At 41.0% G+C, this 14,134-nt stretch overlaps 1 protein-coding gene across 3 annotated transcripts in view; it reads right to left on the reverse strand.

The window, feature by feature from the left end:
* The window catches only part of ALKBH8 (alkB homolog 8, tRNA methyltransferase), a 47,963-nt gene extending 40,304 nt beyond the window's left edge, over positions 1-7,659 (reverse strand). Inside the window, exons 1-3 of one of the 3 annotated variants that reach the window (XM_082752034.1) lie at positions 5,974-6,112; positions 4,898-4,984; positions 3,198-3,341 (exon numbers count right to left, since the gene is read on the reverse strand). In XM_082752034.1, coding sequence (XP_082608160.1) covers positions 3,198-3,332 — 135 coding nt within the window. In that variant the 5' untranslated portion in view covers positions 3,333-3,341; positions 4,898-4,984; positions 5,974-6,112. Of the gene's footprint in view, positions 1-3,197; positions 3,342-4,897; positions 4,985-5,973; positions 6,113-7,642 lie in introns of those variants that run through there. The other 2 variants (XM_082752035.1, XM_082752036.1) reach the window with 2 other exon arrangements.
* Between the last annotated feature and the right edge of the window lie 6,475 nt (positions 7,660-14,134).

Here is a 14,134-nt window from a genome sequence, read left to right on the forward strand (position 1 = left end):
ACTGGATGTTCAGTCTAATCATGGAAGTTTAAATCCCTTTCTAAGGACAAATAAGGATGCAGTCTTGAAGTTTTGACTGAGCCCTGTAACTCCAAACAACTAGCAACAATTTACTCAGATTGACTCGATGCAATACCTTTCCAGAAAGCTTTCACACAATCTTTTCCTTAAATGCTATAAATGCTCTATGACCTTTTCTGAAAGCAGCTGGCAAAGCATTCAATAGTTTCAAATTGTAGTGTTGCACTTCCCTAAAAGACAGAAAATTATGTTTAAAACTGAACAGAAAGATTATTAACAAGAAAGATTTTTTTTTTTTAAATCAGTGAGCACGCCTGAGATACTGCTGTGATTATGCCTTTTGTAGTGGCTCTGTTAACACCTGCCGTTAGCAACACATCAGGCTGTCCGTACCGATGACATTTTTCAAAGGTGACCGTATCACTAATTATTATTTTCTGGAATGTTACTAAAGGGGAGGCCCATGTGTGCAAAGGAAATGAGGAGACTCAAACCAGTGCTCTCACTGGCTGTAAGCAGACAAAGCAGACAAAGACCTTCACTACACCACAGCAGCATGTACAGAGATTGTTCACATTCTCATGACTGGGCAATTTCAGTAAAATCACTCTTATTACACAAAGCCTGCAAGCATTTTCTGTACTCTCTGCACAAGTTTGTTGTGGTTTAACACAGCAGGCAGCTCAGCACCACATTCACTCACACACTCCCTGCCAGTGGGATAGGGGAGAGAATTGAGGGGGAAAAGAAAGTAAATGCTTGTGGGCTGCGATAAAGACCATTTAATAGCACAGAAAATGAAAGAAATAACGATAATGGTAATAAATTGTGCAAAGCAGGAGATACACAACTCAGTTCCTCGCCACCTGCTGAGCAATGCCCAGCTCCTCCCCAAGCAGCAGTCCCCCTCAATCCCCGCCAGCCACCCCATTAGTTGCTCAACATGGTGTCATATGGCTTGGGACATCCCTTTGGCCTGTTGGGGTCAGCTGGATGTTCAAAGGAACGATGCCTTCTACGCATCATGCGGCTGACACTACGTGGAGTGAGTGAATTACACTGATCACACAATGGGATCGAATAGGAAACCCCAGTCACCCAGGGATCTGGGAAGTGATCATGGACTGGCCAGAAGGCAAAAATTTTGGATTATCACCAGAGGAGGAGATGACACATGCTGAAGAAGCCCCACTGCATCATAAGCTATCAGCAAATGAGAAGCAATATGCCTTGTTCACTGGTAAGTCCTGACATATCGTGGGGAAGCACTGGAGGTGGAAGGCTGCTCTATAGATTCCTACAAGGCAAGTTGCAGAAACTGCTAAAGGAGAAGGTGAATCGAGCCAATTTGCAGAAGTAAAGGCCATCCAGCTGGCTTTAAATACTGCTGAACAGGAAAAGTGGCCAGAGCTCCATCTCTATACTGACTCATGGATGGTAGCACCCCAGGAAGAACTGAATCAGACAACGAGACTTATTTCTGAAACAACCTCATAGATACCTGGGCCAAAGAGCATGGTTTTGAGTGAGTGTATCATACCTCCTCTTATACACCAGCCTCTGGGAAAATCGAGTGACATAATGCACTGTTAAAGACTCCACTGAAAGCAATGGGTGCTGGGACATTCAGACTTTGGAATACACATTTGGCAAAGGCCACCTGGTTAGTCAGCACTAGAGCATCTGCCAACTAAGATGGACCTGCCCAACCAAACCTGTTACGTAGTGTACAAGAGGATAAAGTCCCTGTAGTGCATGTAAAAGACATGCTAGGGAAGACAGTCTGGGCTATGCCTGCCTCAGGCAAAGGCAAACCCATCCGTGGGATTGCTTTTGCTCAAAGATCTCTGTGCACTTGGTGGGTAATAGTGAAGAATGGGGAAATCCAATGTGTACCTCAAGGGGATTTAATGTTGGGTAAGAACAGCCCATGATTTGGGCTGCATGATGTTAATTACTATATAATACTGTCTGTCATCACTACTGTGATTGCTGTATGTCATACTACTCATGGTAACACAGTAAGAGTCACCCAGATAATCACGAATGTTGATAGAACTCAACAAGCACGGCAGTGATGGAATCAGAATTGGCTTCAGCATGCAACAATCCAACAGCACACACCATCTCTTCTGTCCTGAAAGATTGTTGTGACAGGTGGAGCCCAAAGTCATGGACTAAACAAACTCAGTGGACATTTTATATATGAATGTATATATTGTATGCATATATATAAATATACATACATTTCTGTATCTGAATGGGAAGAAGTTTTAGGATCAAGATGAACAAAGCTAGAGTAAGTGGTATAGCTCTACAATACGTTCCAAGCCAAGTTAGCAGCTTCCCACAACTGACAGAGGGAAGTAAGACCCTCTTTAATTTCTTCTTTCTACCTGAAAGTTCCCAACACTTATCTTCTGCTACACCAGTATTTGCCAGGTCCACTTCTGATCTCCTGAAACTCTCTACTATAGCAAAAAAAAAAAAAAAAAAAAAAAAAAAAAAGTAAAAGATCAAACAGATGGGCAGTTTGCTGGTAGGTTAGGAAATAAAGCATCTTATGGTAAAGTTCATTGAGTGTCATAAGAAAGAAGCAGAACTGCCCCATGTCCCCTTTTGTGCATGTGAAGAGAAAGTTCTCTTTTTAACAGCTGAAAGTCAGTCAAACAGTTCAACTCCCACAGAGCCACAGCCTAAATCAATTTAGGTGAAGAAAACAATGTGGAAAAGATTTCTAAGACAGACATGCTATTTTTTTTTCACCACAGAGTTAATAGATGAGACAAATTATACTTGATGGAGAAGTATAGAAGAAAAAGATACAAAAGCTAAAAGCCAGAGAAGAAAAGAAATCATAGAGAAAAGAGGAGAAAAGCACATCTCCTTCAAAAAGGTAACATTTCTCTTGCTGCTGTCTTCTCCTCCCCAATTCAAGGAGCTACTGTTTCAGATACAAAAAAAAAAACAACCTTACCTAACGATTTTCAAAGCCTCTCTGCAGACATTAAACTGATGAAGTACACTTCTGCTTTGAACTCAAGAGGGAGAGAAAACCTTTAATCTCAGGAAGTGCTTTTTTTGGGGAGAACTGCATTTTAGACAAAGCGTATGCGAAGACGGAACACATATAAACAGCATTTTCTCATATGATCAAAATCAGAACTGTCAATCACCTGTGTGGCATGGGAGACACACTCAATGCCCTCATGTCTCATCAACGTATGCTGAGCTCTGACCTGTTTCCTCATTATCTTCTTCTTCATTTTGCGGACTTTCAAATGATCTTCACCAGTTCTGTCAACTTCCATGTTGGTGATCTGGGAAGCAAAAGTAGCAACATATACTAAGTGTCTTGCCTAAAAAATGAAATGCATCGGTCTGTTGTAGAGAGATACAGCAAACCTCCCTGTCCTGTAAGTCATTTTTAGGACACCAATGGGGTTTGTCTTGGGACCAGTGCTGTTTAATATCTTTAACAAAAGATAATTCCAGACTTTACAAACTACTGGGGGCTGACAAAACTGAGTCAGCAAACTATGCTATTCCTCAGTCAATAGGTCAATTTTCCCCATTTTATAAGTTTTGCTGATTAACTCCTTTATTAAAAGAATGTAAAGTAAATCTTTATAAAGATTGCCGTGGTATTCGATTTCATTTTCCAGTTTTTATCTTCCCCTTCACTTCCTTATTCACAGTATCACTACATTCAATCGCAGTTTTTATGCTGCCCACCCCTCCTGTTTTCACAGAATACTTTCAATTGATTTCTTTCTTCTTGCATATGTGGAACTGCCATGAGATTTGTACGATCTTAGCTTCTAAGTTAGTCAGTGCCTCACAGAATGCTTAAGCTGGAGATGTACTGTTCTTGTTTAGCCTCCTTTTTCATAATTGACACTTCCAAGTGAATGGCAAAAATTGCTTTTTTTTGCACACATTGATGCTCAAGGACTAGCCATCAGGATGCTCCATACCTCATTTAGCACACCTTCAAAGACCAAACCTTAAGTAAATCACACACTTGTCATGAGAAAAAACAGAAAACTGTGTACATCAATTAATACAACTAACTTATTGGCAACTTACCATCTACCTGCCAGCAAGCTTCTGAAACATAACCTCTTCATAGAATACAATCATAGAATCTTTCAGGTTGGAAAAGACCTCCAAGATCATCTAGTCCAACCTTTAAGCTAGTACTGACAAGTCCACCACTAGATCAAGTTGTACATCTACATGTTTCTTGAAAACCTCCAGCAATGGTGACTCGACCGCTTCCTTGGAAAGTCTATTCCAATGCCACATAACCCTTTCAATAAAGAAATTTCTCCCAATATCCAACCTAACACACACACCAGCACAACTCGAGGTCATTTCCCCTCGTGTTGTCACTTGGTGCTTGGGAGAAGAGCCCAGTCCCCACCTTGCTTCACTGGCCTTCTCCAGGTTTTGTTGCATCTTTTGCCACTTCTGTTCTATCACTTAGATCACACAGCAGCTTCCTACACCCCCCTGAGCCTAGCTTCTTTTTCTTTCTTTCTTCAAACTTCCTTTAAACCCAGAGGAACAGTCCAGACCTCCCTTAAGACACTGACGTGGCTAGATTTTGCCTTTTTTTTTTTTTTTCCTTCTCTTTCTCTATAGCATTATTTCTTACCCATGTTTTAGGAATTTCTTATCTTCTTTCCCCAAAATCCTCCTAACTATACAGAGTTGGACAATCAAACTGCAGCTGTGTCCTTTCTCACTCTTTTATTACTGTAGAACTGATAACAAACTTTCCACCTCATTTTCACTTCACCTCAAAAAAACATTGTGGAGTTTTTTGTCTATTTGAAGAAAAAAAAGTGACATCATCCACAGTTATATTTACTTATTTAAATGTGTCAGCTGCTTTCACAGTCTGTCATCCACTTGAATATCTTCTGGCTTGCTAGACTTCATACCTGGTTCATGATATCTAAATTGTAGACACAATCATGATAATATCACAGTGAGCTACAGGAAAATGGTAAAGGTCAAAAAGAGTTTCACACTAGTAGTTGACGTAACTTTGTTTTGAGTCTTAGCAACTGTTTTCTTTCAAACAAATGCAAATATGCTAGTAAAATTGTTACAAAAATATTAAAGAGCCTCATAGGATATGTAAGTATATATTCCTTGTGACCGCTGCAGCATTACCATCATCAAAACGCACAACTATTGCCTGCACTGAAAGAAATATTCTTTAAAGGGAATCAGAATGATGAGAGCAGCAGCAGGTAATAACAGATTCCAAAAAGGAGCAGAATAAACACTGCTGAAGATTCAGTCTTTTGCCTTTCCTCACCTTTTGTTGGTTTTCTCCTACCTTTCCTCTTCCACTTCCAAACCCAATTTTACAGCAGTCTCGAATAAATTAAAACAGCATGCAAAGAAATTAACAACAATTTCTGTCAAACCTAGAAGGTTACTGGCATAGCAGGCTCTAACAGTTCTATCCTGAAACCGTGTCACATTCCCACTATCAACTCTGAGATGGTACGTGCATGGCCATAACAGTCTGAACCCTGACTTCCTGGCCAAATAGAATTACTGAATTTTTACAGAGATCCTGACCACATAAAATTTAAACATACTCCTGAGCATGACAAAGAAACTAATCAATTAATAAGCACCATGATCCATCCTATCACCATGAGACTTTTGCCAGTTCTTAGAGTTTCTTACTCAGAGCTAAATCAAGCATAACTATGCTAACATGCAACGTACAAATAACGTATGAAAATCTTCCTAGTGATAAGCTGCAACAGGGAACAGTTTCTGAAAAAGGAGACTACTGAAATCATAATTTCCTATGACTTCAGAAACATAAAGAGTAGAGGCTGAAAATCTCAGTTGGTTATATATATACACCAATCCTTCTGTAAGATTGTTTTTCATTTTCAATTTGTTAGCAAACACCCTTACCAGGATTCATCCAATTTGCAGGCTTGTTCAGCAAGCTCATCCCTGAACAGGATGCCCAACTGACATATTTGGTCCAAATGGCTTGGCCTGCTAGCCTTCCTTGCCACACTTGGGTGAAAGGAAGCCAGTAACTTCACTGACTGCCTATGTGCAGGTTCTCATCTTCTCAGCAGTGGGGATAAGCAGCCTCAAGTTACTTTAAAAGAAAGTATAATAGAGACATCTTTTATTTGATGGGATAGGGTTACAGAAACAGCAACAACATGGGGTGGTTTACTTTGTGGAACCATGCAAATCCGGTTGAGAAGGAAAAGCATGTAGCTACTTTGCCCAGACCACACAGATTACTATTGGGAAGCCTCTACATAAGAGACCCAGATGGAAAAAAAGGATGTGGAATTGAACAGATCAGGCCTCTTACAAAGTATCTACACTTCCGTACACTGTGTGACTCCATCCAGTCCCAGGGGAAAGCCACTCTGAGTTTAGTCAGGCCTCAGACAAAAGGTCCTTACAAATTCCCACATTCTCCAAGCAAAAGCTAATAAGTCACGGCTCAATACCTGACAAGCTAGCACAGAAACCGTAGCTGAAAGACAACTTTATATCCTTTCACTACCTCTGAACTAAGCAACACAAGGGCCAAGCAAGGTACAACTCAGAAGCCTAAACAAAAGAGCTGGTGGAGAAGCCCCAACCCATGCTGCCTGGCCTCACAGCTGTTGCTGAAAAAGCTGCAGACTTTCCCCAGATGCTGTGTAATGCTTGTCAACATCACCCAGATGTCTCCAACCCCTGAAGACATCTCAGACAGCACCACCTGCCTTCAGTGGGACAGCACAACACTCTCTCCATCTGTGTCTGAACTGAGCCTGAATTCTCTGCCTTGTCAGTTACATGAAGTCAGTTCTGCAGCCAGAAAACCCCACAGTCTGACATAATTCCAGACTTAAGGAACCATGCTCAGTTGTATGTAATTGTATGCAAGTATATACCTGTATTTGGTGGCTTCTCAGACCCACTTTACAAAGCCCAACATGACTATAAGGGTAGAAAAACAAAAAAGCATGGAGCAAATACACCGAAACAACCTCCCCCGCAATTCTAGCTCAGGTTACAGCATCAGTAACCGGTCTGACATTACAACTGGGGTTAATTTAAAGTTTAGCAGCCACCCGGGGGCCGCTGCTGTGTGCGGAGCTGAGCGGCTGCTGCCAGCGGGGGGAGCGCTGCGCCCACTTATCAAGTTCGGCAGCTTATTAGTGGTTTGGGGTCGGGTTTGTTCCCCGGAAACCGAAACACGAATGTAGGCAGACACTGCATATATACACACAACAAAACTCGTGGAAGAAATAAAATTCAAGAACGGGGAAATGAAATTCAATTCATGGGGATACCTGGATGTTCCAGCATCGCCCCTAAACACCTGAAAGCGCCAGCGCATCCCCGTCGGTATCCCCACCGCTTTTTCACCACTGAAAGCCAGCACCTAAACCTCCCACCCATTTCCCTCAAATCTGCAGGCTCTGGGGACGTGTGAAAAATAGTAAAATAGTAGCTATTTTTTAAAATAGTAAAAGTAATGACAACAAGGATCTGCGCACGCTTTTCCGCCCCCCCTTTCCGTTGGGGAGCTGCCCCCCTCTCCCCAGCCGGCGCCGCGCGGTACCTGGCTGGCGGCCGCCATCTTGGGGCAGGCAGCCCCGCCGCTCCGCCCGCCGACATGGCGGCGCCCCGCCCTGAGCCCGCCCAGCGGGACGGGTGCCCGCCGGCTGGCGAAGCCTGAGGGAGCCCTTCCCTGGGCAAAAACACTGCTGGGTGAAAAAAGAAACCCTTAAACGGTGGTGCTCGGGGCTCCCTGATGGGTTTTCCCGAGCGCTGGCGTGGGCTAAGGCTGTGTCACGGTGGTCGGGGACCAGGAGGCTGGGCGGTGTGCGGAGGGAGGGGAGTGGCCGTGGCCCTCTCCTTCTGTCTCCTGTCAAAGATTCACGGTTCTTTTTCATCACTGAAGTGCACAAGATAGTCGTCATCCTCCTTCCAGTGTATAAATTCCTTCCAGTGTATGAATTCTAACTCTGAAACGGCAGCAGAAGCACAGCAACATTTGAACCCTCATCCCCAGTGGAGCAGCAGCATTCGGCCTCATGCTGGACTCTGTTTCACAAAACACAGTGTTAAACACAAAAACCAGAGCAGACCCATCCAGCATACCCTACCCACAGCTGGAACCCCAAAACCTGGCACAGAGCTATCACCCAGAACTGTAATGTCAGTGCCCACAGAGGCCACCGCTGCAGACAGCGCTGATCAAATGACCTTTAGCAAGCTCTGCGCTGGAGGCAGAGGAAAGCAAAAACACCCCAGTAAAGCTAAGGCCACATGTAGACTAAGCCAATGTTTGTATTTCCCCACACCGCTTCTCTGCTCATGAGTAAACCCACTAAGCCTGCTCAGTAAATCTGCACTGCTGAGCAACCTGTGCCTTGCTGAAGGAAGTATCTGCACAACTCACTGTGCCTTAAAGTCATCCCCTGAGTCAGAGAGAAAATGCCTAAATTTTCTGTTCCCTTCATTTTTCTCTGCCATCATCAACTAATCTAGCCTCATGCTACACCACCACCACAATATGACCTCTTTCCCCTTTTTTCTCCAAAACACTGAAGTTCAGCATTACCTACTTTTTTTTCTATTAGCATTCTATTCTCACTATAGCTTATTATCTAAAAACTGCATTTTTTTTTTCTCTATTTAACTACCAGGCTGGTTTCTTTTCTCTCTCTCAACCTCCTCTGTGGGTATTTAACCTTTTTCAAGATCAATTTGATGTGGGATTCCCAGGTGGGTGGTATGCAAAGCAGCCAATGAGCCTTGTAGACCTGCAGTCAGAAGCCAGCTCCATGACTTTGTCCCACATCCACACTCAGAAAAACTCTCCCCATATAGTTCTGTAGGGCTGTGCTTACCCAGGAAAAAAGGTATGTTTTGCTTGGGGTATATACCATGACCTGTGCTGCAGACAAAGCTATCCCATAGTATAAGCACACTGAGGATATGAAGCTGATGGGGCACATCTGCTAGCCCATGAAGACAGTATTTGGTCAGAAAGGGCAACACACTTCTTTCCTTCCACCACAGTCCATGGCCCTACATCACTCTCCATCTTTGACCCACACAGGCCACGTGTACCCTCACGAGATACTGTGATAGCAAAAATCTTATGCTTAAGTTTTCTCACACATACAGCATGGATATGAAATGTCTACCTAATGAGAGTATGGTGGGGAGCTTGTTAACCCTTGCAGACACTAAGTATTAGCATTGTCTGGTCTTTTTATAAGCCAGAATGAACAGAGGAAAGAACAACCACGCAGTGCCAGCAGCTGCTGTCTCTATAAGGATATTCTGTGAGGCTCTCAGCCCTGGAAACTATGCAACCCAAAAAACACTGAAAGGATGATTTTAATGAATTCAGTTTGTACTTCATTACCATTTGTTCTGACAAGTGGAAAATACCTGCCCAAAGGTTGTTTCTCTCAAGTGCCCACATTCCAATTCAAAGCCCTGACTGTGTGGGCTCTCAGTTCTTGTACTTGGCTGTCTATGTGTATTTTATTCCACTGGGACTCACTGCTGGTAGGTAAGAAATAGAACATAGACTTAGTGGGATGTTACATTTCAGAGCACAAACCAAGAGATTCTGGCAGCTGCCTAATCCTATGTTCTCCAGCCATCGTTTGGGTTTATTCAGCTTCATTCTCTTCAGGATTGCTTTCTGGGGGAGAAGAGACATATAGTGTAATTTTTTTCTTGAAATATCCCCTTATGATTAACAGTAGTGAAGAATTCGGCATGCATATTGGAATAATCTTTCAGTTTTTCCATTGTAAATGTATCAATTTGCATATCAATATAACTTCTATAAACAGCGTTTGCACATAAGAAAATTCCACCAGTTAAAAGTAATACAGTTAAGAAATGGCCATGTGGTTTTGTTGTTGTTGTTGTTGTTTTGCTTGTTTGTTTTTTTCTTAATATAAGCTTATTTTGGTCAAATCAGAACCACCATTTCCTTTACAATTTAAGCCCTGAAGCGCTGTGCAGTCCCTTCTAATGCCAGCTAACATGGGCACAGATTCCTCCCACAGATAACACCGTGCTTATTGACCACAAGTAAAAATACATCTCCATATGGTTAACAATATCATCACTGACTAACCCACAAAATAGCTTACAGAAGAAGGGATTCAAACACATTTGCATTTCATGTTAATATAATCACTGATAAAAAGCACTTTGGGAGAAATCTCATTTTTTCTTTAAAAAAAAATCCAGTTTTAGAATAATATTTTGCTTTGAAAATTCACTACATATTCTAGTTTGGAATTAATTAACAAATTAATTTCATATTTTTCTTAAACGAAAAAATCTCTGTTAGAAAGACTTGGCTTTGTCTCATTTTATTTTATTTTTTATAACTGATAATCAGGAAACATCTTCTGAAGCAGAATGTACCCGTTTACTTGTAGGTGAGGAATAAAATGCTTATGATTTATTCCAGGAGCAAATTACAATATTCACTATGCTGTTAGCTGTTTCACCTTTGACATATTTGCCTATTCTCTCTAATTCCCCATCCACTTCATATGATAGTAAGCAAACAGATAAGAACACTTCTGTTTCCTTCAACAAAACACAGGTTATGGAAAGACAATCTCACTCCCTTTGATACTGCTGCAATCCAAGCCATGCTTTAGCCTAATGTGATCACAATGGATTTCCATCATTTTCAAAGCCAATTAAAAGAATGTCACAGGAAGGTAGCAGGATTTGTTGTATCAAATCTCTTGATTTAAGAAGCTGCAGTTTAAGAATCATGACAAATAGGATATGTTCCAGAATAACATTTTGTTACAGAAATAAGAAACCTCTTAGCTCAAAATCACCCGAGAGTGGGTACTGTATGGTACTGTAAAGGAGTACCATAGTAAGTGATGAGACACAGATGGATTGTTTTAGGATAGCATTCATGTAATAGTGAGGGACTTTGACAAATGTCTGTTGACCTAAATTCAAAATGTGCTACTGCTGCCGCTTACAACAGTAAAATTCTCCATAACAAACCTCTGCAATGCCAAAGGCTTATATTTTTCAGGAAGATAGCAAGGCTGGCTCTGTGCTGCATGTCATTTTGATTCTGTATTTGTGCTGTTCAATGCTAGATTGCATATTTCTTTCTAAACAAAGAAAAGCAACCCCCAAATAACTTTCAGAATCTTTTAGCGATTGCATAAGACCAAGAACAGAGACAGGGAGAAATCTAGGCCCTGGTAAAATCAATGGGGGTTGTGCCAGTTATTACAGTGAAGGCAGGATTTATCTTGATTTTCAAATACTAGCAAATAAAAATATGTTATTCTCAATAGAATCAGAACATTAAATAATATGTGCTTGAATACTTGTTTTCCCTTTCCTTTAATATAAGCTGATTTTTTCCTGAAATCTTTAGACTCAGGGTATCAGAACTTTTAGAAATACATTACATAGCATAAATCTCACAATAACATTGTATGGTTTGTGTCATAAACACAAAATTATTGGTATGTTCAATTCCATCATTGTGAGGTACCATCCTCCTGTGCAGCAAGTTTCTTTGACACAGTGATACAACTTTCTCTGAGTTTCTGAGCAGGCAGATCTCAGCGCTGCGTTGGAACAGCTACAGACCTCATCAGCCAGGGAATGTAAAAGCTCAATGAATGTTTAGGATTGGGCAGAGGTTAACTAAACCAAGCACTTCTGCTACACATTGAGATTGCATTAATGCAATGTAAATGTGTTATCAGACTTGGCAGGGAGAAAATTTTAACTTCCATAGCCAGATACTGAGTCCCCATTCCTGGAGGTCTTCAAGAAACATGTAGATGTAGAACTTAGTAGCATGGTTTAGTGGTGGACTTGTCAGTACTAGATTATAGGTTGGACTAGATGATCTTGGAGGTCTTTTCCAACCTGAGTGATTGTGATACACTACAAAGGTGTGCCTGCATTGCTGGATCATCATTGATATGTCACTAGAACAGGGAGCACAATTCTGGAGACTTCAATGAACAGTAAATATTTGATCCTCTCCTGGAAAGACCTCAGAAAATTCTTCTAAACTTTAAGGCATAAGACAGAAACAACTGTAATTCCAATGTGCATGCCACAGGTCTAAAGACCTTTCAGTATCAATACTGCCAGTACAGAGCTCCAGCTCTTGCAAGGTTCCTGACATATGCACACAAATGTTGACAGAGGGTTTCCTCATTTGATTTAAGGAAGATTCTAAGAGATGTAAATTCCCTAGACACAATTAGTGGAAAGCATAATATCCATGAAGATCAACTAAAAGCTCCCAGTGCAGCTCCTGATATGCTGTCTCCTGCCAGCTTTTTCTGCTTACATAAAACCTCTCAGCGAATGGTACCCTGCCTCTGAAATCCTACATGCACTGATACTAAGCAAATCACACACTGTAGGCAATTATTTTGCCCTCAGTTTTAATCTTCTGAGTTTTCTCTGACCATAAGCAATCTTGGAGACTTAGAATTTTAAACATTTCCAGAGCCTTGACTCCTCTGCTGTAAGAATACTACTGGCATTCCCACTGCTCCAGAACAGCAGTCCTCATGCACTTTGAAACAATGAGCCACTACCAGTTTCTCATCAGGCACTACACACCTTTATCATCATATTTTAATTTGAAAATACAATTGCAGTACTACATGACATGTCCATGGACCATCTACTTTAGGCTTGGAGATGATTACATCCATAAATCACTTTCAGAACCACTTCTCCAAAAAAAATAACGGAGTCCTCTGTTGGCTCTGCTGAACAAGGAGTGCTGCTTTCATTGCCCAGATGACTTTTTCTTTGCAATTCAGGCAAAGTCTGGGGAAGATTATCTTGTGCTAGTCTAGTATAATTTCTAGGGTGTCAGAATGTGTAGAAGAATAATATGAATAATATATATAATATGAATAATAATAAGAAGAATAATTTACTGAAAGAAACATACAAAATATCAATCTCCCTCCAAATTATTGAACACACCAACACATCTTTTAGTTTAGCCTTGAAAGTCATGTTAGATTCAAAGCACAAAGGCTGAAAATGATCGTCTCTTCTTCAAAGCCTGCACATACTTTACATTCTCTTCTTGCTCTTTACACCTGTTCCCTATAATGAGACAGGAAGCATTATTTTCTGGAATTACTAGTTGAATTGTATTATTCTCTTCTAGCCCTACAGTCAAAATCTTACACTAACCTGGCAAAACCCAGTTCTGTCACAAGCAATTAGGATTTAGTAGGTGCTCAGAAAACAACTCTACACAGGGATCCTCCCTGATATATATCTATACTAGGTAGGCAGTCTGCTTTCTTGCATACCTGGAGACCACTATTCTTACGGTTATCCTTCAGGGTATAAATGTAAGATAAAGACAATCACAGAATATCAGGCAGTGAATACGCCTATTTCAGCAGTCAATGCATTTTTAAGGACACAGTGCTTGCAGTCCAGACACAATCTGCAAAGCTAATTTTTAAATGCATAGTGTTGTTTACACATAACTAAATAATATTAAGATTTCTCAAGTTTTTTGCAATTCCCTAAGTCAAATCCTCAGTTCTTCAACAGGACTGAAGAAAATACTGCAATCTGTTCCATGGGCTGCGACTCTATACTTTCAGCCCCTTCCAGGCATCATCTCAGAAGGTCTCATTAGCTCTTGCTCATGCAATAGATTTGCTTTATCTGGAAGAATAGCTGTGCAACCATAAGCAAAGGATTTTAAGTTAAAATTCTGAATCATGAACAGTTATTTGGGTCACTCCACTTGCTTACTCTTGTAATCCAGCCTTCATTGACTTCTCTGGGTCCATAAACATGTTCAACACATGTGAAAAAAAACGGAAGTTGCAAGCGTTTCAACTGGATAGGACAAAAAAATTGATTCATCCAAAATTAGTGGATTTTTTGTCAAACATCATTTCTCTGTGACTCAGTTTGTCAGTCTATATGACATTTGAATAAATATTTACCCAACTCACCAAGGGTTGTGAATCTTTATGAATCATTGCTTGTGTAACACCTTGTAATCCTTGAAAGAAATGCA

This window comes from Aythya marila (assembly GCF_965140915.1).
Source record: "Aythya marila genome assembly, chromosome: 1".
NCBI classification, from domain to species: Eukaryota; Metazoa; Chordata; class Aves; order Anseriformes; family Anatidae; genus Aythya; species Aythya marila.